Genomic DNA, 25,822 nt, shown 5'->3' on the forward strand with positions numbered 1-25,822 from the left:
GACACTTTGTAAACAGACCCTGGCTCCTTCCTTTTCTCTGGTGTGCTTAGGGGGATGGGGAAGGGACAAGGAAGAGAAACCCTAAGTTTTGGCTCCGTACCTAACCCCACCCCTGCCGTGGATCTACTTACCGGATCTGATACAAGTTGAAGACAAAATTGGGCCCTAGGAAGACAGGCAGAAAAGAGAGAGTTAGTACCTCCAGGGAGACCTGCCCATCAGCTGTCTGAGAACATCTGGTGCTCCCTCACCCCATCTGGGAGGAGGGAGGTGGCTGGGCTGGACCTCAGGATGCTGTGGGAGGGCCCCACGCCCATTGGTGCACCCCATCTGCCCAGACAGAACCACCAGTTTTGGGGGGCAGATCCTGCCGCTAGGCATCCCCCCCTCCATTACCGGTACTGATTACCCTGGGAAAGAGACAGTCCTAGCTTAGAGTCCAAAAGAAGGAGAGCTGGGCTTGAACCTGGACTACGCCTGTCTCTGACCCTGTGACTTCGGCCCTCCACCTCGTCTATAAAAACCAGAGACTAAGAATCCCATCCTTACATGGAATTTTAAAGAAAATCGTATTAGGCGAAAGCGCGTTGGCACATAGTAGGTGCTCAACAAACATTTATGGATGCTGTGGGCATCCGCTGCAGACCTGAGAAATGTTCTCTCCCTCTGGGGATTCCCGCATGCCCTGCCAACTCTCCCCGGTCCTGTGGGAAGCACAGATGTGGCTCAGAGCTGGGGGTCCCGCAGCAAATTCCAGGAGACTCCCAGGGAAGCTGAAGCAAACTCGGGAGGGGGGTGCCCAGGACCCACGGGCAGGGGAAAAGAGACACAAGGAGCCCGAGTGGGGCCCCTGGCCTCGGGCCCCACACGGGCCTTGGGGATGGACTCCTGTGGGCTCTGAGGGAAAAGAAAGGCAGCTACCCGCTGGGTAGGAGGAGCCCTTACTCCCTCAATAAAAGCCCAGTACCCCACACCCCCCTCCTCAAGCGCTCAGCCACTGCCACTCAAGTCTTCAACTAATGCAGCCACCACAGGAAATATCTTTGCATGATGCCACGCTGAAGGGTGTGCAGCCGCACCCGAACTTGCCCACTGCGACAGGAGAGGAGGGGCTGGGATGGCAGGGTCCGGCGCTCACTCACCCTCCCAGCAGTACCCACGCTGGTACCACTTGGCCAGGCTGTAGCCCAGGACGGACACGAGCAGCAGCGAGAGCCCCACACCAAGGATCAGGCCCAGGGTGCTGATGGAGTCCTCACCTGCAGAAACACACACGGCACCCTTGGTCGGCTGCCCAGAGCCCTCTCCCAGTCCCCCGCCCCATGTTCTAAGTCTCCTCCCCTCCCTCCCCGCCGCCCCCTAGGAGTCTTGACCTGAGCTAGCTAGATGAGCCAAGTCATACTAAGACAGCAGAGTCTGATACTGGAGATTTTGAGAGTTAGCCCGTTTACCCAAAGGAACAGCCCTTGACAACAGAGATAGTATGGAACTGGGAGGGCCTCTTGAAGCCACAGGCCTTCTGCTTGTTGGAAAAGGCACTGCTGTTTGGGGGGAGAGGCCAGGAGGTCTCTGTTCAGCCTCACTGGGCAGTGGAGAAGGACAGCCCAGAGACCTCAAGACCTTTGGTACCCTCCCTGCAAAGCCTGTGGCCCCAGTGGCAGGGTGTTTACTTTTAAACTGTGTGCTGCTTATACTTATCGCTTCTTCTTCCCTTTTTGTGGTATGAGCTAAATTTATGTTTTATTTGTAAAGCCAAACCCAAGGGAGAAAGGGAAGAAGGAGGGAAGGTGGAGGGAGGTGGAGGGAGGTGGGGGGGGGGGGGAAGGGGAAGCAGGGAGTGGGGGCGGGAGGGGAGAGGGGGGAAGAAGGACCAGACACCTCCCGGGAAATGACGTGGGCCTGAAGCAGAGAGGGACGCCAGCTTTCCAGGAAGAGGCTGACAACAGGAGCACCATGGAGAGACCCGTCTGCCCGGCCAGGGAGGGACGAGAAAGGCCAGTGCCATTCTTGCTGGATGAGTGCCAGGAGCGTGGAAGAATCAACCGACCCCCCCATCTCCATGGCCCAGGGTCCCAAGGCTCCGGTGGGGGGAGAGGGGCGGGGTGCCAAGGGGCCAGGAGGTTAGTGGCTAAGCACAGCCTTCTGCACGGCAGGCTTGCTTCCAAAGCCCAGGTCCGTTATTTGCCAAATGTGGGACCTGAGCAAATCCCTTTCCCTCACTAGATTTCAACTTGCCTTTATGGGGAAAAAAAAAAAAAAAGGCATGAGAACGTATACCCTTGGAGTCGTTGTGATGGTTAATGGAGGCATCATACGGACAGCACTCGGACGACTCCGGTGAACGTTAACGACAACATTATTGTTGTCGGTATTATCGTCACATGGCGGGACTGTATTTTTTAAATACTTCACGATTTCCCCTGCCCTAGCCTTTCCTTTCTCCCATGCCCCTTCTTTCCAGAAAAGCATCCCGGTTATTACCAGTGAGCATCTACTCAGCAAAGAGAAGGGGAGAGCCCAGTGCAGAAAGAAAGGGCCTGTCCTCCTAGTTTTAGATTTCAAAAGCCCAGGCCCTTAGAAAGATGGGACGGATTCACAACTTGGACAGGAGATGAGCCAAAGCAAGACGGCCCTCCTCGCCACACCAGGGAAAAAAAGTCTCCAGCCCGGGGGAGGGAAGGGAAAAAGCGAGATCCAGAAAAGGGGGAAAAAAGCACGGGAAAATATTGAAAAGATTTCAACAGGGTCCCAGAGAGAAAGTCCTTGTTCCCTGAGCCAAAGGCAATAGAACGTCCAGGCAGAGTTGTGGGATCTGAGAGCCAGAACTGTGCCCCAGAAAAGACAAGAGCCCAGTAAGGAAGAGTTTCGTGGAGCACCTCGGCGGATGGAGCCTCAGACAGCCTTGAAGTGTTGCTCTGTCCCCTCGTGGCACGGGAGCAACCAAATGGTTTGTGTGTCCCCAGGAGAAGCAGAGGGGTCACGGAGAGACCCTCGAAGGAGTGGAAGGAGTCACACAGCTGGGATCTCAGGGATCTCAGGACCCCACACAGCTGATACTCAAAGCCCAGTGCAGGTGATGGCCATTGCTACAGGTGCCAGCATGAGCAGATGGCACCCAGGGCAATGCATCCTTCCCCCTCTCTCTAAGTTCCCCCAAAACGGGGGCGACAGGGATCCCCAAAGCCACTAACGGCACCTTCTCTGTGCCAGGCTCTTGTTCTAGACACTTATGTTCTTTTTAATGTTTATTTTTGAGAGAGAAAGAGAGAAAGCGAGCGCGAGCGAGCAGGGTAAGGGCAGAGAGACAGGGAAACACAGAATCCGAAGCAGGTTCCGGGCTCTGAGCCGTCGGTTCGAACACGCGAGCTGCGAGATCACGACCTGGGCCGAAGTCGGATGCTTAACCGACTGAGCCGCCCAGGCACCTGTAGACACTTGTATTACGGCAATAAGTAAAACGTAAAAATCCCTGTCCTCAAGGACCTTATATTCCCGTGGAGAGAGACAGACAATAAACAAAGTAAATACATAAAGTATAGCATACCGATAGGTGGCAGGGAGAAGGAAAGAAAGCAGAGGAAGAGACGGAAAGATCTGTGGGGATGTGAGTACAGTGTTAAATAAAGCAGTCAGGGGCAGGCTCGTGAAGAAGGGGACAGTTGAGGAGAAGGTGCCACAGAAGCTGAGGAAAGGAACACGCCACGTAGCTGCAGTAGAAACACGCGAGGCAGAGGGGGCAGTGGATACAACCGAGGCAGGGGCACGCCAAGCAGGTTCCAGGAGGGTCGAGGAGGCCCAAGTGGCGGGCAGGGGCAGGAGTCACCAGAGGATTTGGAGCAGAGAAAGGACACGACCTTGTATTAAAAGGACACTCTGCCGGCTACCGTGCGAAGAACAGACTGGAGCGGGGTGAGGGGTGTGATGATGATGATGAAGGGAAACCAGTCAAGAGGCCACCGCGAAGCTCCAAGCAGGAGACGCTCATTGGAGGAAAGTGGTGCGAGAAACCCAGAGGCCGAAGTCGGAGAGAGGCCATCCGAGGGGACAACAGAGAACGTGACGACGACCCAAGAGCTCCAGTCTTCGGGAGCGAGGGGGAGCGACCCAGAGGTGAGTGGATGGGTGACTCAGCAACGTGGTGTTCGTGGAAGCTGAGATTTGGAAGGGTTTCATCACAGAAAAGTACCGGGAGGAAAGCACCAGCAGGGAAATCACAGGCCTTCCGGAGACCCGGCTGGTGAGGAAAGGAGATGCACCAGCTCCGTGGCTGCGATTTTGTCCCCACCAACGGTGCCTTCCGGCTTAGGTAGCTTCCAGACACAGTTACCACTCTCTTTCACTTCTTCATCTCTCTGGGATGCTCTGGAACTAATATTCTGTACCTAGTCTCCCTTTGGTACGCCTTTCCATTTTTCTTAGACTTCACGCACACAGAAACTGCACAGAATAACATGGTGAACTTCCAAGGACCTCCTAGGAAGCTTCAAAGAATCCTAAAGTTCTGCCATTATGGTCTGTCACCTTAATTTCAGAGTAGCCTTCTCCCACCTCTCCCTCTAAGACCCCGTTCTCTCAAATTTGATGTTCAGCTGCCCTAGGCATTTTTTATGCCGTTTCATTTTTTCCCATTAAATGTGTTTGTGTCTGTGTATCTATCTGTATCACTGTTCTGCTTTTCAAACTTTACAAAAATGATGGTAGGGTTACTTCCACTTCTGGCCGTGGCAGAGTAAGAGAGACCGGATTTACTCCCCTCCGCCCTTAAATCACTAGAACACCAGACAAAAGTAGGTAAAATAATGGAGAAAAGGTCACGCCAGAGGATGATTCCCAAGAGGCAGAGATGAACTGAGGTATACTCTGTGACTGCCCAGCTTACTGCCTGGGGTCGGCTCCCAACTCCAAATACCGGGAGGTGAGACCCAAAGAGAGTCCAATAGTCCAGGCTGAGGGAAAAAAAAAAGCTGGCATCCAGGAGACCACCACAGTTCAAATTTATGGGACCAGAACACCAGAGAAGAAGGCTGGCTGCACAGAGAGATCTCCAGAAGTCTGCAAAGGGGTCCCCTGGTGTCTCTGGCTGTGATTTGTCCTTTAAACTTGCTTGGGGGGGTGGGGGCGGGGGGGGGCGCCTGGGTGGCTCGGTGAGTTGCGTGTCCGACTTTGGCTCAAGGTCATGATCTCACGGTTCGTGATTTCGAGCCCCACATCGAGCTCTCTGCCGTCAGTGTAGAGGCTGCTGCAGATTCTGTCTCTAAGAAATAAACATTTTTAAAAACATAAAAAACAAATTTGTTTAGGGCATAGAGTTGTGATTTTCCAACTCTTATTTAAAAGAAATCTATCTCTGCTCCAAGGCCCCTACTCCTTAGTTTTCTACTACAAGTTTTAAAGTTACGTTTTTCACAGAACAGTAATCTGCCCGGAATTCATGTCTTTGGCTACATTGCAAGGTAAGGATCTAAGTTTTATATGGAAAATTATTTTTCCGTACTTTTCCCTAATGGTCTTCGCTGTTGTCACTTTCGCGTATGAAGTTTTCCGTACACGTATGTTTCTTTTCCTGGGCTTTCTGATGCCTTCTATTGGTCTGAATGTCTATCACATTAACACCCCTACCTTATCTTAATTACTACGGCTTCAGAATAAACATGGAGGCCATTTCTCTCAACTCCCCACTCTTATCGATAAGAGACAGATTTGTGTATGGCTCAGTGGCCATATAGTCAAAGGCTAATAAGGAGTCCATATTACAATATTTTATTAGTCTGATCACACAAGGACCGTGGGGCTCTAAGGAAAGAGATGCATTCAAGACTACCCTTGACATCTTCTTTTCCAACCTACTTTACTACTCCCCTGAGTCAGGCTGACCGGCCCAAGTTCCCTACTGGGCTGGGTCAGTGAGTGCCAAAAGACCATGGTGATGGCTGTCCTGCTCCACTCCCTCCTTCCATGTGTCTGGAGCAGTAAGGACCCAGTCTATCCATCATGCGTCCCTCATTTAGGCTCAGCCACTCTCCTTACAACAGTTCCCTGTCCTTACAGGCCAGAGCATGGTAAGATTCTGGATTTGGATTTGGATTTGGATTTGGATTTGGATTTGGATTTGGATTTGGATTTGGGTAAGGAGGAGGGGGGAAAAAATGCCCCAAGCATCTTCAGCCAAGTTCCCACCAAGTTTGCAAGTTAGACCGGTGGGGACTTAAGACACAAAACCTCTAATATGATATTACTTTATCTTACTTTAACATGTACCTCCCGTTTCTTTACGGACATCTTGGAGATTTTGTGTCATCTGTGGTAGGGCTTCTGTATCTCTGGATATGGCCAAAAAGTCATCAATTCCTTAAAACGCCTTTTAAAAAACCTGTACACGCTGACTTCACAAACAAGCCTATGCTTGTCCTTATATAAAATATTGACCTAGGAAACTCAGGTTTTTGGTAAGGAAGAAAACTGGCAGAAAATATACTTGGAAAGGTGATAAAGAACACGGAAAAGTGAGAGAGGAAAAAAGAATCTGGGAACAAAGAAGAGTGAGAAGTATTAAGGAGGTAGGGATGGAGAGAGAAAAAAGAGAATTAAGAGAAGATGAAGAAATGAGTGAATATATAGAGTTTGGGATGAAAATCATAATTTCCCTTTTTGAAAACAGAATCATGATGAAGAATTACAGTCAGCTGCCATTATGTCAGACAAATATAATGTCGGGACTTAGCCACCCAAATCGACGGCATAGCAACCACACATGCAAAGCGTAGCATAAGTATATAAATGAAACCAAATGCAAAGAAGGGACCAAAACCCCAACCTAGAACAGAACATTACTCAAAAAGTAGGATGAAACTCTTCAAAATAGTTTCACTCTTTAGAAGCACTTACTAAAAGCATGCATTAAAATAAAGGAAGGTTACGGGGAAAGAAAGATTAAGGAAACAAATTGAGGACCATATAAGATCACAATGGAGATGATATATTCAACAGAAACAGCAAGGAATAGAATCGATATTATTAAAAAGCACACTGGGGCGCCTGGGTGTCTCAGTCGGTTAAACGTCCGACTTCGGCTCAGGTCACCATCTTGCGGTCTGTGAGTTCGAGCCCCGCGTCGGGCTCTGGGCTGATGGCTCAGAGCCTGGAGCCTGCTTCCGATTCTCTGTCTCCCTCTCTCTCTGCCCCTCCCCCATTCATGCTGTCTCAAAAAAAAATAAACGTTAAAAAAAATTTAAAAAAAAAAAACTACATTACTGACATAGAGACAACGCCTAAGAAAATTATGGAGGTTTTTGGACACTGACCCTTTATCTGATATGTCATTTGCAAACTCAACACCCAAAAAAACAATAATCTAGTGAAGAAATGGGCAGAACACATGAATAGACACTTTTCCAAAGATGACATCCAGATGGCTAACAGACACATAAGATGCTCAACATCACTCATTATCCAGGAAATACAAACCAAAACCAAAATGAGATACCACCTCACACCTGTCAGAATGGCTAAAATTAACAACTCAGGAAACAACAAATGTTAGCAAGGATGTGGGAAAAAAGGGGAATACTTTTGCACTGTTGGTGGAAATACAAACTGGGGCAGCCACTCTGGAAAACAGTAGAGAGTTTCCTCAAAAAGTTTAATAGAACTACCCTACAGCCCAGCAATCGCACTACTAGGTATTTATCCAAAGGATACAAAAATGCTGATTCAAAGGAGCACATGCACCCCAGTGTTTATAGCAGCACTATCGACAATAGCCAAAGGATGGAAAGAGCCCAATGTCCATCAACTGATGAATGGATAAAGAAGATGTGGTACATATATACAATGGAATATTACTCAGCAATGAAAAAAATGAAATCTTGCCATTTGCAACAATGTAGATGGAACTATAGTGTATCATGCTAAGTGCAATAAGTCAGAGAAAGACAAATATATGATTTCACTCATTTGTGGAGCTTAAGAAACACAACAGATGAATACAGGGAAAGGGAAGGAAAAATAAGACAAAAACAGAAAGGGAGGCAAACCATAAGAGACTTTTTTTTTTATAAGAGATGCTTAAATACAGAGAACAAACTGAGGGTTGCTGGAAGGGAGGATGGGGGGGGGGATGAGCTAGAAGGGGAATGGGCATTAAGGAGGATACTTGTTAGGATGAGCACTGGGTGTCATATGTAAGTGATGAACCACAGGGTTCTGCTCCTGAAATCAATACTAAACTTAGGATAACTCACTTGAATTTAAACAAATTGAAAAAAAAATTAAAGAGAAAGAAAAAAAATAGAAAAGCATGGAGGATGGGGAAGAAAAACTCAGAGATTAAAGCAATTAGAGAAAAAGCTAACAGTTATGGAAGACAAAGATAACCCAATCAAAGGAAAATTGGTAATTCTGAGGTTGAGCACCCAATAAATTAAACAGAAAATATTTGCAAAAATAGAGGACACAAGAGGGGTGCCTGGGTGGCTCAGTCGGTTAAGTATCCAACTTCGGCTCAGGTCATGATCTCACGATTCGTGGGTTTGAGCTCTGCGTCAGGCTCTGCTCAGAGCCTGGAGCCTGATCTCTGCCTCTGTCTCTCTCTGCCCCTTGCCCTCTTGCCCCCTGTCTGTCTGTCTCTCTCTCTCTCAAAAACGAATAAACAGTAAAAGAAAAAAAGTTTTTTTAAAGGACACAAGAGAATTTCCCTGAAAAGGCTGGGTAGCATATGAAGACTAAGAGCATACTAGGCTCCAGGGAAAAAATTGATTGGAAGCACTCAAGACCAATGTATATTCTAATTAAAGTGCTGTTCCAGTTATTAAGCTATCGTGTCTCAACCTCAAGGCCAGTCCCCACATTCAGCTTTGTGACGATGCAGTTGGGACCCTGCAAACCACATTTCTCCTTTGCCAGCTGGGGCAGGTTCTGCCAATAGGGAATGATGGGAGGAGACTGAACGGCTAGGGGGTAACTACTTCCCACCTGTCTCCTTCCTGCTGCACTGTCCTGTCTGCTCCTCACCGTCTTCTCCTGGAGTTCCTCCTCCTGTCAGCACCACCCACCGCTGCCTCATCCCAGCTGTTTCTTCCACAAGCCACTGGGTCTGCTTTGCAATTTTTCAAATTCATAAAACCAGCCTCCTTTCTCCCCACCCACCACTCCAGAAACATGAGCACCAGACTGCCAAAGCCCCCTCCCCCCGAGGTCTGAGGTTCCCCTCAAAGCTCTGTTTTAACACTTCCAAGTTCTTGCCTTTGGTCTCCCAGTCAGTCCAGAGGGTAGCGGCTGCCTCTTGTGACTGCTACCTCCATGACAACTTCGCGTTCTCTACCTGCCGCTTCAGTTACCTACTTCGCAATCCTCTGGGATAAACTCTGTTACGATACTTGGTGTGATTTCTGTTTCCTTATTGAACCCCCCCCCCCCCGACGGGCAGAAATATAAAAATCTCTTGGGGGAAGAGCAAGAGGATAGAACATCGTTTAGGCTGACCTCAGACTTCTTCACAGAAACTTAGCCCACACCAAGTGAGTTGAAAAGTCATGATGGGGCAGCCCGACAGGAGGCGTCAGATCCCAAGCAGGGTGATAAGAGGATGGGGACAGACAGCGGGTGGGTAGCAGCATGAGCAAGTGAATACATCCGGGGAATTAACCAAATAAATAAACATATTAATAATCGAGGCCGGATTTCTCACTCTTGGATAAAGGAGTTACACACACAAAAAGGGAGAGATGTAACATCTCTCAGCACCCTCTGGTGCTGTGCTGAACTGGAGCTATTGATACAAATTCAGATTTTCCACATACGAAAAGATAGAGAAATAAATGGAAATGCGTATGTATGTAGCTCGGTCCTCTAAGAGGGCTTGAGAACAGCAGTGCCCCAATATCAATGAACACATCTAACACCAAAATCTTGGTTTCTAAATACCAGTCTGTGCTCTAGGAAAGCAGGGCTCTTTGGATAAAAGGCTGATTCCAGGGCTGGCATGCAAAGCACAGGACGAACTTGTAAATCTTCTGGTCTCCTGCTTCCCCACAAAAGAAAAGGGCCTAAAGAATAATTGGGACGTGTCAAAAGGACCTGGACAGGGGTACCCGACTGACTCACCAGCAGCACTTGCAACTCTTGTCCTCAGGGTCGTGAGTTCAAGCCCCACCTTGAATGTAGAGCTTATTTTTAAAAAGGGGAGGGGACACATAAGCCAGCTTCTACTGACCAAATCGTGAAAACTTGAGCATCAAAAGAAATAACAGCAGTAACAACCCCCTGAAAAACACAGAAACCTACATCCATATAGATATTGACTAATTAATTAAAAGTTTAGTGCATAACGGGATATGTACGCGGTTTCAAAGTCCCTCCTCACAAATACTTATTAATTACAAAGAGAAAGAGGATTAAGTTTAAAGAGGGGAAGCCTGGCAAACACCACTCTAATCAAGCGATAAAGCAAACATCATCAGCAATCACACACACACACACACACACACACACACACACACACACACACACACACACGGTGCATCCTTCCTGCCAAAGATGCGGAGCCGGAGTCTAATCACAAAGAGACATCACACACAAACCCACATGGAGGGCATTTTACCCAAGAGCTGGCCTGCAATTGTCAAGTGTAACAGTCACAAAGTGCAAGAGGCATGCTCCGGACTGAAGCAGATTACAGAGACAGGACAGCTAACCTGTGATTCTGAACTGGGTCCTCCTGCTATAAAAGCCATGGCTGAGCAACAGACAAAACCGGAATCATCTGACAAAAGTAATTAATACTGATACTACTTTTCTGATTTTGATCAATCACTGTATCACGGTTATGTAGGGCAGCATCTCTGCAGGAAAACATACTCTAGAGTATTCAGTTGTGATGGGGGCATCAGGTCAGCAACTTACTCTCAAATCATTCAGGGAAAAAGTTGTGATTTGCTTCATATGTCGGTATATTAGTTTCGACTTTCCTATAAGCTTGTAATCATGTCGAAAAATAGTTAAAATTTTTAAAAACACAGTGGCCTCTATTTACTGGTTTATAAGATGGCCAAGGCATTTTAAAAATGAAAAAAGCCAAATTTAAAAGAATGTGGCATGTCTATGTATATGTCTCACACATATATTTGTACAAATATATTTATATATTTTGATTTTCAAAGGAATATATTTTTTCTTACGTGTGTATACTTTGTACATACATTTGCACATATACATTTATATACTTTTGGTCTATTTTTCGCAAGAATATATTTTGTTACGCAGGTACACACAGTTTTTCTGGAGAGATGCAGAAGAAAAATAATGGGGTGACCTGGTGGAGAGACTGGGTGATGGTGGGAAGATGCTTTTATTTTTTATATCTTCCTGGATGGTTTCCGTTTTATTACCAGGTATGTATATTAGTCTAGTTTAGAAAAAAAAAAAAAAAACAACAGCAGAAGTCTTCTGGAAAGTGAGATGATGCGCCATCTTTGTTTCTATTTTTATGCATTCAAATGAATGAATAAATATGTTAAGCACTGGCACGCATACACTTTTAAAAGTGTCTGTAATTAGGGTGAAGTTTAAGCAAGGATCAGACATCTTCAATTAAGTCAAGTTTTGAACAATTTTGGCGGCAGAAAGACTTTACCCGGTGTTTTATTTAATTTTGGCTTTTTAATTTAAAGATCTATCCGAGGAATTTCTCTCAGTGACCAGTTAGCAAGGATTCTAGAATGTGAGGACTTCAAGGCAGTTACCACGTTGCTAAGAAAAGAAGCCTCTTTTTTTTAATTTATTTATTTTTGAGAGAGAAAGACAGAGCCTGCGAGCACGGCAAGGCAGAGAGAGAGGGAGACACAGAATCCGAAGGAGGCTCCAGGCTCCGAGCTGTCGGCACAGAGCCCGACGTGGGGCTGGAACCCATGAACCGCGAGATCATGACCTGAGCCGACGTCGGACGCTTAACCAACTGAGAGCCACCCAGGTGCCCCAACCCTCTCATTTATTAATTTAAGTCTGTGCTTTCACTGATTATCTCCCCAAAACCTCATCCTGTAGATAGGGTTTCAAACCTACCCTCCTTTTGGTTCTAAGACCTTTGAGAAGCATTTTCCCAACTTAAAAGATTTTAGAGGTAGTAAGTTTAAATAGGGCTTAGATGAGACAAAACCCCTGCGTGTTCTCTTCCACCTTTGTTTACGTGCTGCCTTATTAGTACAGTCAAGGGGCTTTTCCTACTGTTTTTGTTGTGTTTGGCTTCCTGATAACGTCCGTGTAAAATCAAGAAAGTCTAGAGTAAGAAAGTCTACTCAAACACAGAAAGCTTCGAAGAGATTTTAGTTTTCAATGATCTCATGATAAGAGATGAAAAGAAAACCTCCCTCTCTCGAGGCACTTACAGGTAGAAGTTTCAAAAGGCACTTCAGATGAAAGTTCACATAAGTTTCAGGAGACCGTCAGACAGCAAGAAATCACTTACAGAACTCTAGAATCCCTTGGCAATACAGAACAGAGGTTAAGAATTTGACTGCTGGTGCCTAACAGACATGAGTTTGAATCTCTACTCATCATGTGTCTTTGAGCCACGTACTTAATGTCTCCAAAGTTTAGTTTATTTATCTACCCAATGGAAATAAAAGTGCCCACTGCCTGAAATTAATATAGATTGCTTTGAAATAATATATGTCTATCACAAAGAGCACACTTAAAAGCAGAAATTATAGTTGTTGTTGTTGATTACTTTTTTTAATAAAAATCATCACTGTCTCAATCTATATTCCCTACCTCACGATTCCAAATCTGAGTTAAAGCAGGCTCAGGGACCACAGTGTCAAGGGTAGAAGACCCTGGGTAAGACCAGGTTGCAGTCATGAAGGTAAGTGGCAAGGAGCGTTCTTCTGAACTTTTCCTCTGGTCCCCTATCAAGCTCTACGTCAAGCCCCAGGACCACCCTCCCATACCTGGCATTCTCCGCCCACATACAGCATTCATTCCCACACTCAACAGTATTTATGGAGTCCCTACTCTGTGCCAGGGGCACTGGGCATAGAGTGGTCAAGACAGACAGGATCCCTGCTTTCACGAGTTCGTGTTCTACAGGGAAGACGTAGGCTAAATAACCATCCTAGTGATCAGTTGATCAAAAACACACATTCTAGGAAATATGGTGTGTCAGAATGCCATCAGAACAGGAGAACCTGAGCTATTCTGGGAGGTGAGGGAAGCCTCCTCAGAAGAGGTGACATTCAAGCAAGACTGAATCAGAAGTTAAGAGAAGCTTAAGGCAAAGAGAACTCTGGGTGCCAAGGGCCTGAAATACAACACAGCAAGGGAAGTGCACAATAGAAACTGGAAAGGCTAGTTGTGAGACTAGAGTATGTGCTGGTGTGGGATGGGGGGAGAAAAGCAGCAGGAAGTGGGGCACAGAGAGGAAGGGGCACAGGAGGAAATGGAAGAAATAAATGGGGTCTTGTAGTACACGGTAAGGATTTTGAACTTCAGTGTAAGATGGGAAACCAATCAAACATTTAAGCGGTGTAATGTCGTAACCAAATCTGTCCTTTCTAAAAGCCATTCTGACTGATGTGAGCAGAATAAATTAGGGGAGAGCAAACAGACAGGCAGGGAGACCAGAGAGAGGGGGGCTTGAGTAATTATCATCTCGGCTATGGAGTACACGGAATCAGGAATCCAAACACCCAGCAGTCGAACAGGTAGCTTTGCTGGAAGAGGTACAGTATTAAGGCTTATGTTCAGTTAATTAGGAAACTAGATTGGGCCAAAACAGTATTTGATTGCCTTGGTCCAGGAGCTCTGTAGCAGCCTCTTTAAGGTTGTTCCAGAATAAAGAAGTTAGAGACAGAAAATTCTAGCCTGACAGCATGAGAAGATCCACTGATCCTTCTCCAATGAAACTGATGAAAAACTAAAACAACAACAACAACAACCAAAAACATGTAAAGCTCTGGAGATGGTTCTAAGGGCAAACAGCCAAGGACGAAACACCTACGCAAGAAAATCTACGAGAATTTGATAAGAAAGGCAGTGATATGTGCTATTTGAACGAAGACCACTGCCTCCCTCCCCTCTCTCTCGGCTCAGCAGACACTCCAGACCCGACTGCTGCATCCAGGAACATAGGGCTCCCTCTCCCATCGAGCCCAGTTAGAGGGCTTTCTTCCCAGGAGGAACAGGACCTCAGCACTTCTCATCCTGTCCCTAGCCACTGTTGCTGAGGCTAAGTTCCGGGTGAGTGCAGTTGAGAAGTGGACGGGCACGGCATGCTGAGAATATGGGGGGGGTGGGGCGCCCTGATGAGGAACAATAAGGCAAGCTGAGGGCCAAGCACAAGCTGGCATTACCCCTACCCCCCAGGCGGGATATGTGTGACATCCCTCAGGTGCTCCTGGCTGTCCAAGGATAAAGGAAAGGACCGAAAACAAACGGTTAAACTCCAGTCTCCACCAGTTTACAAATACCTCGGCAAATTACGAGAAAACAGCAATCTTATCAATAGCCTAATCTCCAGAAACCTACAGACTCAATTTCCTGGGGCCCCAACATCACCCCTCCACAGTGACGGGGGAACAAAGGCAAGAAGGAAACCAGCAGGTAAAATTCAAGTTTCTTATAACCTGCAGCCCCGTTGACAAATACTTGAAGCCAAGTATGGAGTGGAACGTTTCTCCAAGGACTCCCTACTGTCTTAATGTTGTTAATGCTTTGCTAGAGGGAAAAACCACCTGAGCTTGACAACAGCTAGGCCTCCAATCATCTGTAAGTCTGTAGCCTATGAAAGACTCTTTGGAAACTTCTCTTTTGACTTTACTTCCCCCAAAGTCCACGGTAGGTAACCAGCCATTCTACACAACGCCAGGGCAGCTCTTCCTGCCCACGGGTCCTATCCCGGTGCTTTAATAAAATCACCTTTTTGCACCAAAGACATCTTCAAGAATTCTTTCTTGGCCGTCAGCTCTGAACCCCATGAACCCCACCGTCTCCCCCAAACCTCATCCCCCCGATTACTCTTGGCTCAGTTTTTGAGGGAGAGCTTCCACACCAGGAGAGGCAAACCAAGAGGACCTCAGGCTGCTGGTGCTTGGCTCCCAGAGGCAAGGTGGCGCTCAGAGAGGGATCTGCCATCGTCCCCATCCCCAGCTCCATAGCCTTGGCTCAGATTCTCCCCAGGGGGGCGGGGGCATAAAACAGCTCATAGTATTCTGCCCACAGGAGCAGACTTCCTTTGCAGCAGAACCTGATGGGAGTTCAAACCTAAGATCTGCTCTCTACACAAGTGCAGTCCGCAGAGAAAAGCAAATGGAGAGAGATTCAGGGACTTACTGAAGATAATACAGCTCGACTGCAGGCTAGCTAGCCTGCAGGACTAAGACAGCTGGGAGAAACCTTTGCGGGGCCCAACCATATTTCAAACACAGACCTCAGACACTATTCCTTCCAAGAAGCCACAATTTGATTGGATTCATTTGTAGGGCAATTTACACCTCTGAGCGTGTTGAAAATAATAGAGCCATCAACCAGCCATGAGTGGAGCTGAACAGTTGGGCATGGTCAAGAAAAGCGAGGAAGAGAGCGTTATAAACACCAGTCATCCCAGGGTAACTGTGGTTGTACTCGAAGCTGCGTCTCCCTGAGGAGCAAATGGCATCAGAGGCTGGACGCTAGCAGGGAAAAATAGGCTTCACTCAAATAATCCAGCCAATCACTAAGAAATAAAAAAAGAAATAGGGACTCCTGCAGGTTAAGCGTCCAACGCTTGGTTTCGGCTCAGGCCACGATCTCACGGTTCCTGAGTTCGAGCCCTGCGTGGGGATCCTTGCTGATGGCGAGGTGCCTGCTTGGGATTCTCTCTCTCTGTCCCTCTGCACTTCACCCAATCTCTCTCTCTAAATAAATAAAACTTTAAAAATAAAAAGTAAAGGATGATAACAATGCCACACAATATAGAGAATACTAGTAGGGCAACAGAAACTATATAAAAAAGAGTCCAACTGAAATTGTGGAGGTGAAAAGTACAAAAACTGAAATCAGAAGTTCATTAGAAGGGCTCAGCAGACTTAAACCAGCAGAAGAATTAAAGAACTTGAATCGCGAGATTGGTAGAGATTACACAAGCTGAAAAACAGGAAAAAAAAAGAAAGAAGAAGTATGAACTACGCCCAGAGAAATAGAAGACACCAAAAAGTGCATCAACATACATGTAATAGAAGTACAAGGATGAGAGGCGAGAAAAAGCAAAGAAAACATTTTTTTTTCACAATGGCAGAAAAACTTCCCGAGTTAATTGAAAAATAATCTACACGGCGCGCCTGGGTGGCTTGGTCAGTTAAGCGTCCGACTTCGGCTCAGGTCATGATCTCATGGTCTGTGAGTTCGAGCCCCGCGTCGGGCTCTGTGCTGACAGCTCAGAGCCTGGAGCCTGTTTCAGATTCTGTGTCTCCCTCTCTCTCTGCTCCTCCCCTGTTCATGCTCTGTCTCTCTCTGTCTCAAAAATAAATAAACGTTAAAAAAAATTAAAAAAAAAATAATCTATACATCCAAGAAACTCAATAAACCCCAATATGATAAACACCAAGTGATCCACAAATATGCTATGATTTAAAAAAAAAGGCTGTAAGTCAAAAACAAGGAGAAAATCTTGAAAGCATCAAGAGAAAAATGGCTCGTCACCTGCAAAGGACTCCCAAAAAGATTAGCGGCTAGCTTCTCAGTAGAAGCAATGAAGGCCAGAAGCAGTGAAATAACAATATTCAAATTGTTCAAAGCAAAAAAAGCATCAGCCAAGAATCCTATATTTGGTAAATCTATCTTTCAAAAATGAAAGCCAAGTAAGGATTTTCCCGGATAAACAAAAGCTAAGACAATCTGTCATTAGCAAACCCACCTTACAAGAACTATTAAAAGATGTTCTTCAGGCTGCAAGGAAATGATCCTACATGATAATGTGACTCCACACAAAGAAAACAAAGGTAATTATGCACCAATAAAGGTAATTATGTTTAAAGTATGAGTGCACATTTCTGTCCTTCCTTCTTTTAACTAATTGAAAAGCAACTGTAGGAGTTAACATGTTGGGCCTATAACATACAGAAATGTAATATTTGTCAATCACAACACAAAGGAGATGGGTGGGAGCAAAGCTATATTGGGCTAAGGAAATGACTGCAATTCGTAAAGTAACATGACAACATATACTTGGGTTTGTAACGGTAATAGATGTGATGGGTATAACAATAATACACAAAAGTGGGGAAAATGGAATACAGCTATATAGAAATAATATTTCTATGTAGTATGTAGAAATGTACTAGGTCACTACCATTAAGCTAGTGTAAATCTGAAACTGATTCTGGTGAGCTAAACTGTGTATGGCCAACCCTAGAGCAACTACTTTAAAAAACTGGAAAAACAGGGGCGCCTGGGTGGCTCAGGTAAGCATCTGACTTCGGCTGGGGTCATCTTACAGCTCATGAGTTCAAGCCCCATGTCAGGCACTGCGCTGACAGCTCAGAGCCTGGAGCCTGCTTGGGATTCTGTGTCTCCCGTTCTCTCTGCCCCTTCGTCACTCGCGCCTCTATCAAAAATAAACATTAAAAAGAATTTTAGATCGTGAAAAAACATTAAAGAAACTAAAACGCTACATTAGAAAATATCCATTTCGTGCAAAAGGAAGCAGTAAAGGAGGACTAGACAAGCAAAGAGACACAAACCACACAGAAAGCAAAAAGTGAAAGGGCTGACGTAAATCCAACTGTCTCAATAACAGCATTAAAGAGGCGTGGATGAAACAATCAAAGAAAAAGGCAGAAATTGTCAGACTGGCTTAAAAATACACCATGGTTCAACTGAATGTTGTCTACAGGAGATAGCATTTCGATTTAAAGAAAACAAATAGTGGAATACAGAAGGATGGAAAAAGATGGTACCAAGAGCAACTAAAAGAAAGCTGAAGTAGCTATACTCATATCAGATAAAACAGACTTAAAAACATTACTAGAGATAAAGAGGCACATTGCGTAATGATCCAAGGGTCAATCTATCAGGAAGGTATAATAATTATAACAGAGCACCAAGATACATAAAGTAAAAAACCGGAAGAAATGAAGGGAGAAATGGACCACTAAACAGTAATAGTTGGACACTTCAACGTCCTACTTTCAATACTGGATGGAACAATTATTTATGAAAATAAAGACACAACATACCAAAACTTATGGGGTGCAGCGGAATCAGTGATTAGAGGGAATTTTGCAGTTGTAAATGCATACTTTAAGAAAGAAGAAAGATCTCAAATTAATAGCTTAATCTTCCACTTTAAGACAGTGGAAATGAAGGACAAACTAAACCTAGATCAAGCAGGAGGGAGGAAATTCTTGAAACAGAAAACAGAAAAATAGACATTGTAAAGGAAACCAGAAGTTGGTTCTTTGAAAAGTCCAACAAAATTGATAAACCTTTAGCTAGATTAACCAAGAAAAAAAAATTACTCAATTACTAAACGCAAATGACTAAAATCAGAAATGAACAAAGGGACAAGCCCAAATATCTTCGCTTCAGAGTTAATAACCGTTCTTTACCAACTCTGCCCCAAAAACAGAAGGGAAGGGAATACTCCCAACTCATTTTTTAAATTTTTTCAATGTTTATTTATTTTTGAGAAAGAGACAGAACGTTAGTGGGGGAGGAGCAGAGAGAGAGACACAAAATCCAAAGCAGGCTCCAGGCTCTGAGCTGTCAACACAAAGCCAGACGTGGGGCCCGAACCCACCAACTGCAAGATCACGACCTGAGCTAAGTCAGACGCTTAACTGAGTCACCCAGGTGCCCCTCAACTCATTTTTTAAAGCCAGTATTACCCTAATACCAAAACCAGACAAAGATATCACAAGAAAATTACAGACAAATATTCCTTATAAACATAGACACAAAAATCCTCAACAAAATACGAGTAAACTGAATCCGGCAACATATAAAAAAGATTATATGCCACATCCAAGTGGAATTTATCCCATGAATGCAAAGTTGGTTCAATATCTGAAAATAAATTAATATAACACATAATGTCAGTAGAATTTTTAATTACATGATTATCTAATAGATGCAGAAAAAGCATTTGACAAAATCCAACACCATTTCATGATAAAAGCACTCAACAAACTAGGAATAAATGGGAACTTCCTCAACTTGAAAAAACCCTTTATGAGAAACCCACAGCTAATATCAGATTTAATGGTAAAAACAACGAATGCTTTCCTCCCAAGATCAGGAACAACACAAAGATGCCCATTCTTACCACTTCTATTCAACACTGTACTGGAGGTACTAGCCAGGGCAGGAAAGGCAAGGAAAAGAGATATAAAGCATCCTCGGGGTGGCTGGGTGGCTCAGTCGGTTGAGCATCCGACTTCAGCTTAGGTCATCATCTCGTGGTTCATGAGTTCGAGCCCCGCATCGGGCTCTGTGCTGACAGCTCAGAGCCTGGAGCCTGCTTCCGATTCTGTGTCTCCCTCTCTCTCTGCCCCTCCTCTGTTCATGCTCCGTCTCTCTCTCTCAAAAATAAATAAACGTTAAAAAAATAATTTAAAGAAAAGAAATATAAGGCATCCAGATTGGAAAGGAAGAAACGAAACTATCTCTGTTCACAGATGACATCATCTTACATATGAAAAAATCCTACGGAATCCACTAAAAAATTATTAGAAGAAACAAGCTCAGCAAAGCTGCAGGATACAAGATCAATAATTAAAACTGTTGTATTTTTATACACTTGAAATGAAAAGTGCAAAAACAAAATTACAGGGGTGCCTAGGCGGCTCAGTCAGTTAAGCATCCAACTTCAGCTCAGGTCACGATCTCGTGGTTGGTGGGTTCCAGCCCTGCGTCAGGCTCTGTGCTGACAGCTCGGAGCCTGGAGCCTGATTCCGATTCTGTGTCTCCCTCTCTCTCTCCTCCTCCCCAGAGCTCTCTCTCTCAAAAAATAAACAAACATTAAAATTTAAAAACAAAAACAAAATTACAAAACCCATCATTCACAATAGCATCAAAAAGAATAATGCGCTTTGGATAAACTTAATTAAAAGTAGTGTAAAACCAAACTCTGAATATTCCAAACCACTGTTGAAAAAAAAAGAAAATCTAAACAGATGGGAAACATCTCACGTTCAAGGAGAAGATTTAATTCATTGTTAATGGCATGTCATGGCAATACTCCCCAAACTAACCTACAGATTCAACACACACTATCAGAATTCCAGATGACCTCTTTGTAGAAATTGACAAGTGGATTTTAATATTCACACGGAATTACAAGGGACCCAAAATAGCTAAAACAGTCCTGAAAAAAGAAGAAAAAATAAGATCCATACTTTCTGATCTCAAAACTTACTATAAAGCAATGCAGCCTTGCACAATGATAAATATATAGATCAATGGAATATAGCTGAGAATCCAGAAATAAATCCATGCAACCATAATCAACTCATTTTTTACAGAGATGCCAAGACGATTTAATGGGAAAAGAACTCTTTTCAACAAGTTGTGCTGGGACAACTGGATAGCCACATGCAAAAGAACACAGTTGGACCCTTACCTCACACCACATACAAAAATTAACTCAAAAATGGGTCAAAGACCTAACAGAGCTAAAACTACACAATTTTTAGACCAAAATGAAGGGGTAAATACAACCCTGGATTTGGTTAAGGATTCTTAAATAAGACACCCAAAGTGTGAGTGAGCATTTCATGAGTGATCAAAGAAAAAAATTGGACCTCATGAAAGTGAAAAACTTTTGTGCTTCAAAGGACACCATCAATAAAGTGAGACTACCCACAAATTGGGAGAAATTATGTGCAAATCATCTATCTGATAAGGGATTTGTATCCAAAACATATAAAGTACTCTTACAACTCAGGGGCGCCTGGGTGGTTCAGTTGGTGGAGTGTCTGACTTCGGCTCAGGTCATGATCTCACGGTTAGTGAGTTTGGGCCACGCATCAGGCTTGCTGCTGTCAGCACAGAGCCCTCTTCGGATCTTCTGTCCCCCCCCCCCCCCTCCCTACCCCTCCCCTGCTCATGTTCTCTCTCTCAAAAATGAATCAGCGTTAAAAAAAAAAAAAACTCTTACAACTCAACTATAAAAAGGCAAACAAATCAATATAAAAATAAGCAAACTATCTGAATAAATATTTCTATAATGAAGATATACTCAGGGCCAATAAGCACAAGAAAAGATTTTCTCAACATCATTAGCCACTGGGGAAATGCTCCTCAAAATCACAGAGAGATACCGATTCACATCCACTAGAATCACAGAGTCAGGTTAGTGTTGGTGAGTTCGTGGAGAAATTAGAAAGCTCAGGCAATGCTGACAGAAATAACATGGTGCAGCCTCTTTGGAAAAGAATCTGGCAGTCCTTCAAAGCAGAGTTACCACGACCCGGCAACCCCACTCCCAGGCAGAAGCCCAAAATGAAAACATAACATACCCACACAAAAATAGGTACATGAATGGTGACAGCAGCCCTGTTTCTAATAGCTGAAAGACATTAACAACCCAAATGTTCATCAACGACAAACGGAAAAACATAACGTGTTATATCCATACAATGGAGTACTATTTGGCCATAAAAAGGAATAAAGTACTGATACATGATAAACTACTTGGCTGGACCAAGGGAAAGGAGTCAGTCACCAAAGTCCATATTATACAGTTCCATTCATATAGAAGTCTTGAATAGGGAAATCCACTGAGGCAGAAACCAGTCATTGGTTGCTTAGGGGTACGAGGTGGGAGGCACGGGAAGGTAAGGGGGTTTATAGATAAAGGGTATGGGATTTGGTGGGGGGGGGGGTCTTTTGAAGTGATGAAAACGTTCTAAAATCGACTGTGACTATAGCGGCAGATACGTGTGAATACACTAAACATCACCGAGTTACACACTCCAAAACAGCGACTTGTATATTATGTAAATTACATCTAAATAAAGCTGTTTTTAAAAAATGAAATGCCAGCTTACATTTATCTCTAATTATGCCCTCTCGCAGCTGGAAAGAAGAGGTCTCTAAATCCTTAAACTCGAAGAAATGAACATGGATTTTGTATGATCCAGGTATCGTGCAGGCACGTAACATTTAGAGCCCACGCAAAAGGCTGAGGTGCCAAAATCGTTACAGTTAGGGTCCCACCTGTTCATGTTCTACAAAGAGGCGTCCCGGTCACTGGGAAATCCGCCAGGATTGGGGAGACGCAGCTATGACTCTTTATGCAACACAGTGCTCCCTAAACCATGCAGATGAATCGACCCAAAGCCACCCAAGTTTGCAAATGGTTAGCCCACCCACCTACACCATGATTTTCCCTCCAGATTCTCCTCCAACTCCCAGTTACCAATTTATTTTGACCAAAAAAAAAAAAAATTCCAATTTGATCAATTAGAGGGAAGCTCTAACAGGTAGTTGGGTCTCTTTAGGTTTTAGCTTCCTGCGGCCAGGGGCTTAAAAACAAACAGTAAAATTAGCAACTGCATCAAACAAAATTAGACGGAAGAGTTGAAATTCAAAATTTCGGTATAATGAACCCCAGTGGCAAGACCCAGGCTTCAGTACTCGGATTAACGGTGAAAGCAGCCACAAAGGGCAGCCAGGGTACAGCTTTGGCAATAGAAAACGAGATGTTTAGACCTCCGCGGACTTTTGGTAAATCTGGTTCCCTTTGCTTCCCCATACATCAAGTTTTATGGAGCCTACACTTGGCATTTGGAACCCAGAGTGCCCCCCACTTGTTTTCATTGTTCCTGTTATCAAACAATGCTATAAAATGATGCAAACTTCAGCTCTTTTCTCTCCGTCTGTTTAAACTCATTCTGAACTGTGAACCCTAAAATTTACACCCGACCCTTGAACAACCTCCAGATTCAGGGCTAGGGGTGCGAAGTATCATTTTTGACTCCCCCCAAAACTTAATAGCCTATAGTTGACCAGAAGCTTTACCGATAACATAATTAACACGTGTTTTGTACATGTGTTATATACGTACATATGTATATACATATATATGCACACGTTGTATATAACACGTATAGATTTGTATTCCTACAATAAACTCGGCTTAGAAAAAAATATGTTAAGAAAACCATAAGGAAAATACGTTTGCAGCACGGTGCGGCAAAAAAACAAACAAACAAACCTATATAGACAGTGTGACCCTAGGTCCCTCAGGTCTGTCTCTTGCTGCAACAGTATTTGGACGGAACCCACGCAGGGACGCCCCTTCTTCCAGCCTCCAACCACCCACCAACCTCCTCCATAGGAGCTACCTTCCCCACCACCTTCACTGCCCCCTGCCTCTGGGACCAGCCAACACCAGCTTTTGAGCTTTGCCCCTTATCTGCACCAGCTACAAGAGCTCCCAGATTTGCAGAATTATTCCACCCAAGTGCCAGCCATGGTCAGCCCCAGTCTACCTGCATCTGTGGGCCTCCTACCCTCCCTCCCTCCCAGCTTCTATTTCCACCGCGACGGTGTGGCTCTGGACGGCTGGGGCACTTCCTCCGCCAGTGGGCAGAGGACCAACGCCAAGGCACTGAGAGCCCCTCGATGCCAACCCCGCACCGCGGCTGTGCCCTCTTCTAGGACGAGCAGAAGCCTCCCAAGACTGACAGGGCCAAACCCTGAACTCAGTGGAAGCCGCCCCAGCCCAGGAGAAAACCCCGAAGCAGGCCCTTCTGGATCTGCAAGCCCCGCCCACACACACTCTGGGTCTTGCCGGAAACCGGGATCCTAGAGGAGCAGGTGAACCTCGCCAGGAAGATGGGGTGCACTTGCCTGAGCTCCGGGGGCCGGGCTGCGCAGCGTCTCTTCCAGAGACTCACCCTCCTGCCCCCTAGCAGCCTCCGGAGCTCACGGCTTTTGAGGGGCCCTTCTGCACCCCCTGGTGTGGGGGCTTCTGCCAGAGCCTCTACCCGCAGCCCCTAGGCAGCTTTCTAGCTCTGCCCAAGCCATTAACCAAATGGAAACAGTATAGCTTTTGGCAGGAGAAAAAAAAAAAATCTGCATATAAGAGGACAGAGGCTGGTCAAACCTGTGTTGTTCAAGGGTCAGCTGTATTTCTTTTTTACTTCAATTACTCCAAATTAAAGCCAAATTAAAAAGTCAATTCCATTTTTAAAAGACCAATCCAAGTCGCAAAAGGATACATTATGATCCTATTTATACACACACTGGTGCGCATGCACACACAGAAAGGACACTCTAATTGTGTGGGAGTGGGGTAGGGGTAGGAGTGAAGAGAGATTTTCAACGTTGCCTTTGTATTAAGTGAACACATAAAATTGCCATTTTTGTAAGTTAAGAACAGATATCAGCAATTTCATAAAATTTAATTAAGAAAAAAAAAACACAATGATACGTTTACTGTCCCTCAAACTTTAACCTTTCTCCCATTCTTTTGATCCAGTGGCCCGAATGATCAGACAGCAGATTTCAGACGGCTCTTCCTAATTCTTGGCCACCAGAGTACTCGCTCTAGTGATATGACATTATGGCGTGAGAGCACCAGGCCCTCTGCAGAGTGAAACATTGTTACTTTGAACAAGATCAAGTTTCAGTCCTTGCCTGTATCAAAGTGGACATAAAAATATTAACTTCCAATGGCTATTGTGGAGATTGAAAGGAGGTATGTGGGAGAATGGGAGGTAGTAAGATACATACACGTACTGATACCTAATAGATATTCAGTATGTTACTTTCCTTCGGAAGGTCAAATCTGGAACAGCATTAGAGTGAGCAGCTTTGCACTGATCTATCTTTGCATTTGACCCCCAGGACAGAAATCAGCTAGGCACCAAGCCACATGAGCCCACACAGCAATCACCATCTGACGACACTGTTCAAAAGCCTGCCTTTGATTCCAATATAAGAATGAGGGTAGGCAGAAATGGTCTCCAGACGGATCACCATCTCACAGGACCTACAACAAGGCTGAGCGGTGGGGCCCTTGCTCTTTAAGTGACGCCACATGATTTGATGCCACTTTTAGATTAGATGGATACAGTCTCTTTCCAAAGCGCACAGGAAGAGAACCATCACTCTTTATGGTAATGGTAGGGTTTATGGAGGAGGAAACCTCAACAGCTTCTTAGTCCTGGTAACCAACTGCCCAGGCAGAAATGCAATCTTGACATCAGCTGGTTCCCTGCCTACTCAGCCCTGGGCCTCAATACACCCCTGTGCAACACAGACCCCAGCTCAAGGCTTGAGTCAAGCTTTCTCCAAAATTTAGGCAAGCCAGGGCAAGTGGAGAGCAGATGCCCCCAAATGCTTCAGAGTCCCCTAAGGATCCTTCCAAGAATGGAGCTAACTGGAACCCATTCCAGACCTGTCTACTCAAACTCTGCAGAGTGGGAGCCCAGGAATCAGTAATTTTCAATAAGCCCCCAAGGGAACTCAAGGCCAAGGTGCCATTACATCAGCTTAAGTAAATGACTGCCGTGAGCCGGGGATCACTGTAGCCCTCCACCCCCACCCCGGGGCACCAGTTTCAGTGCCTAAGGTTTGCTGGACAGGGTCTGTGTCTTGGGACGTGTGGAATGGCAACAGCACCCCTGAGTGTTTCAAGACTTGTCAACGGTGTTCTAGGAGGTGGCTCTCGGGTTCAGACGGAACCTGGCCAAGGATTTCCCCACCGCCCCACCACATCGGTCTTCCCCAGAGCGTGGGTGCACCCACGGGAGATCAGGAGGGGATTATGCCGGTACCTGGTGCCATGTTTTTAATAGTCGTGCATGTATCTCAATGTGTTTAAGAAGAGAAATTAACACAGCAG

General features: G+C 45.2%; 1 protein-coding gene across 1 annotated transcript in view; it reads right to left on the minus strand.

Moving 5' to 3' along the window:
* The window catches only part of SMIM35 (small integral membrane protein 35), a 53,753-nt gene that overhangs the window by 4,858 nt on the left and 23,073 nt on the right, over positions 1 to 25,822 (minus strand). The window contains exons 4-5 of the mRNA XM_042958958.1: positions 1,143 to 1,259; positions 132 to 165 (exon numbers count right to left, since the gene is read on the minus strand). Of these exons, the coding sequence (XP_042814892.1) occupies positions 132 to 165; positions 1,143 to 1,259 (151 nt within the window). The remainder of the gene's footprint in view (positions 1 to 131; positions 166 to 1,142; positions 1,260 to 25,822) is intronic.

The sequence above is a fragment of the Panthera tigris genome, chromosome D1 (assembly GCF_018350195.1).
Source record: "Panthera tigris isolate Pti1 chromosome D1, P.tigris_Pti1_mat1.1, whole genome shotgun sequence".
Taxonomy (NCBI): Eukaryota; Metazoa; Chordata; class Mammalia; order Carnivora; family Felidae; genus Panthera; species Panthera tigris.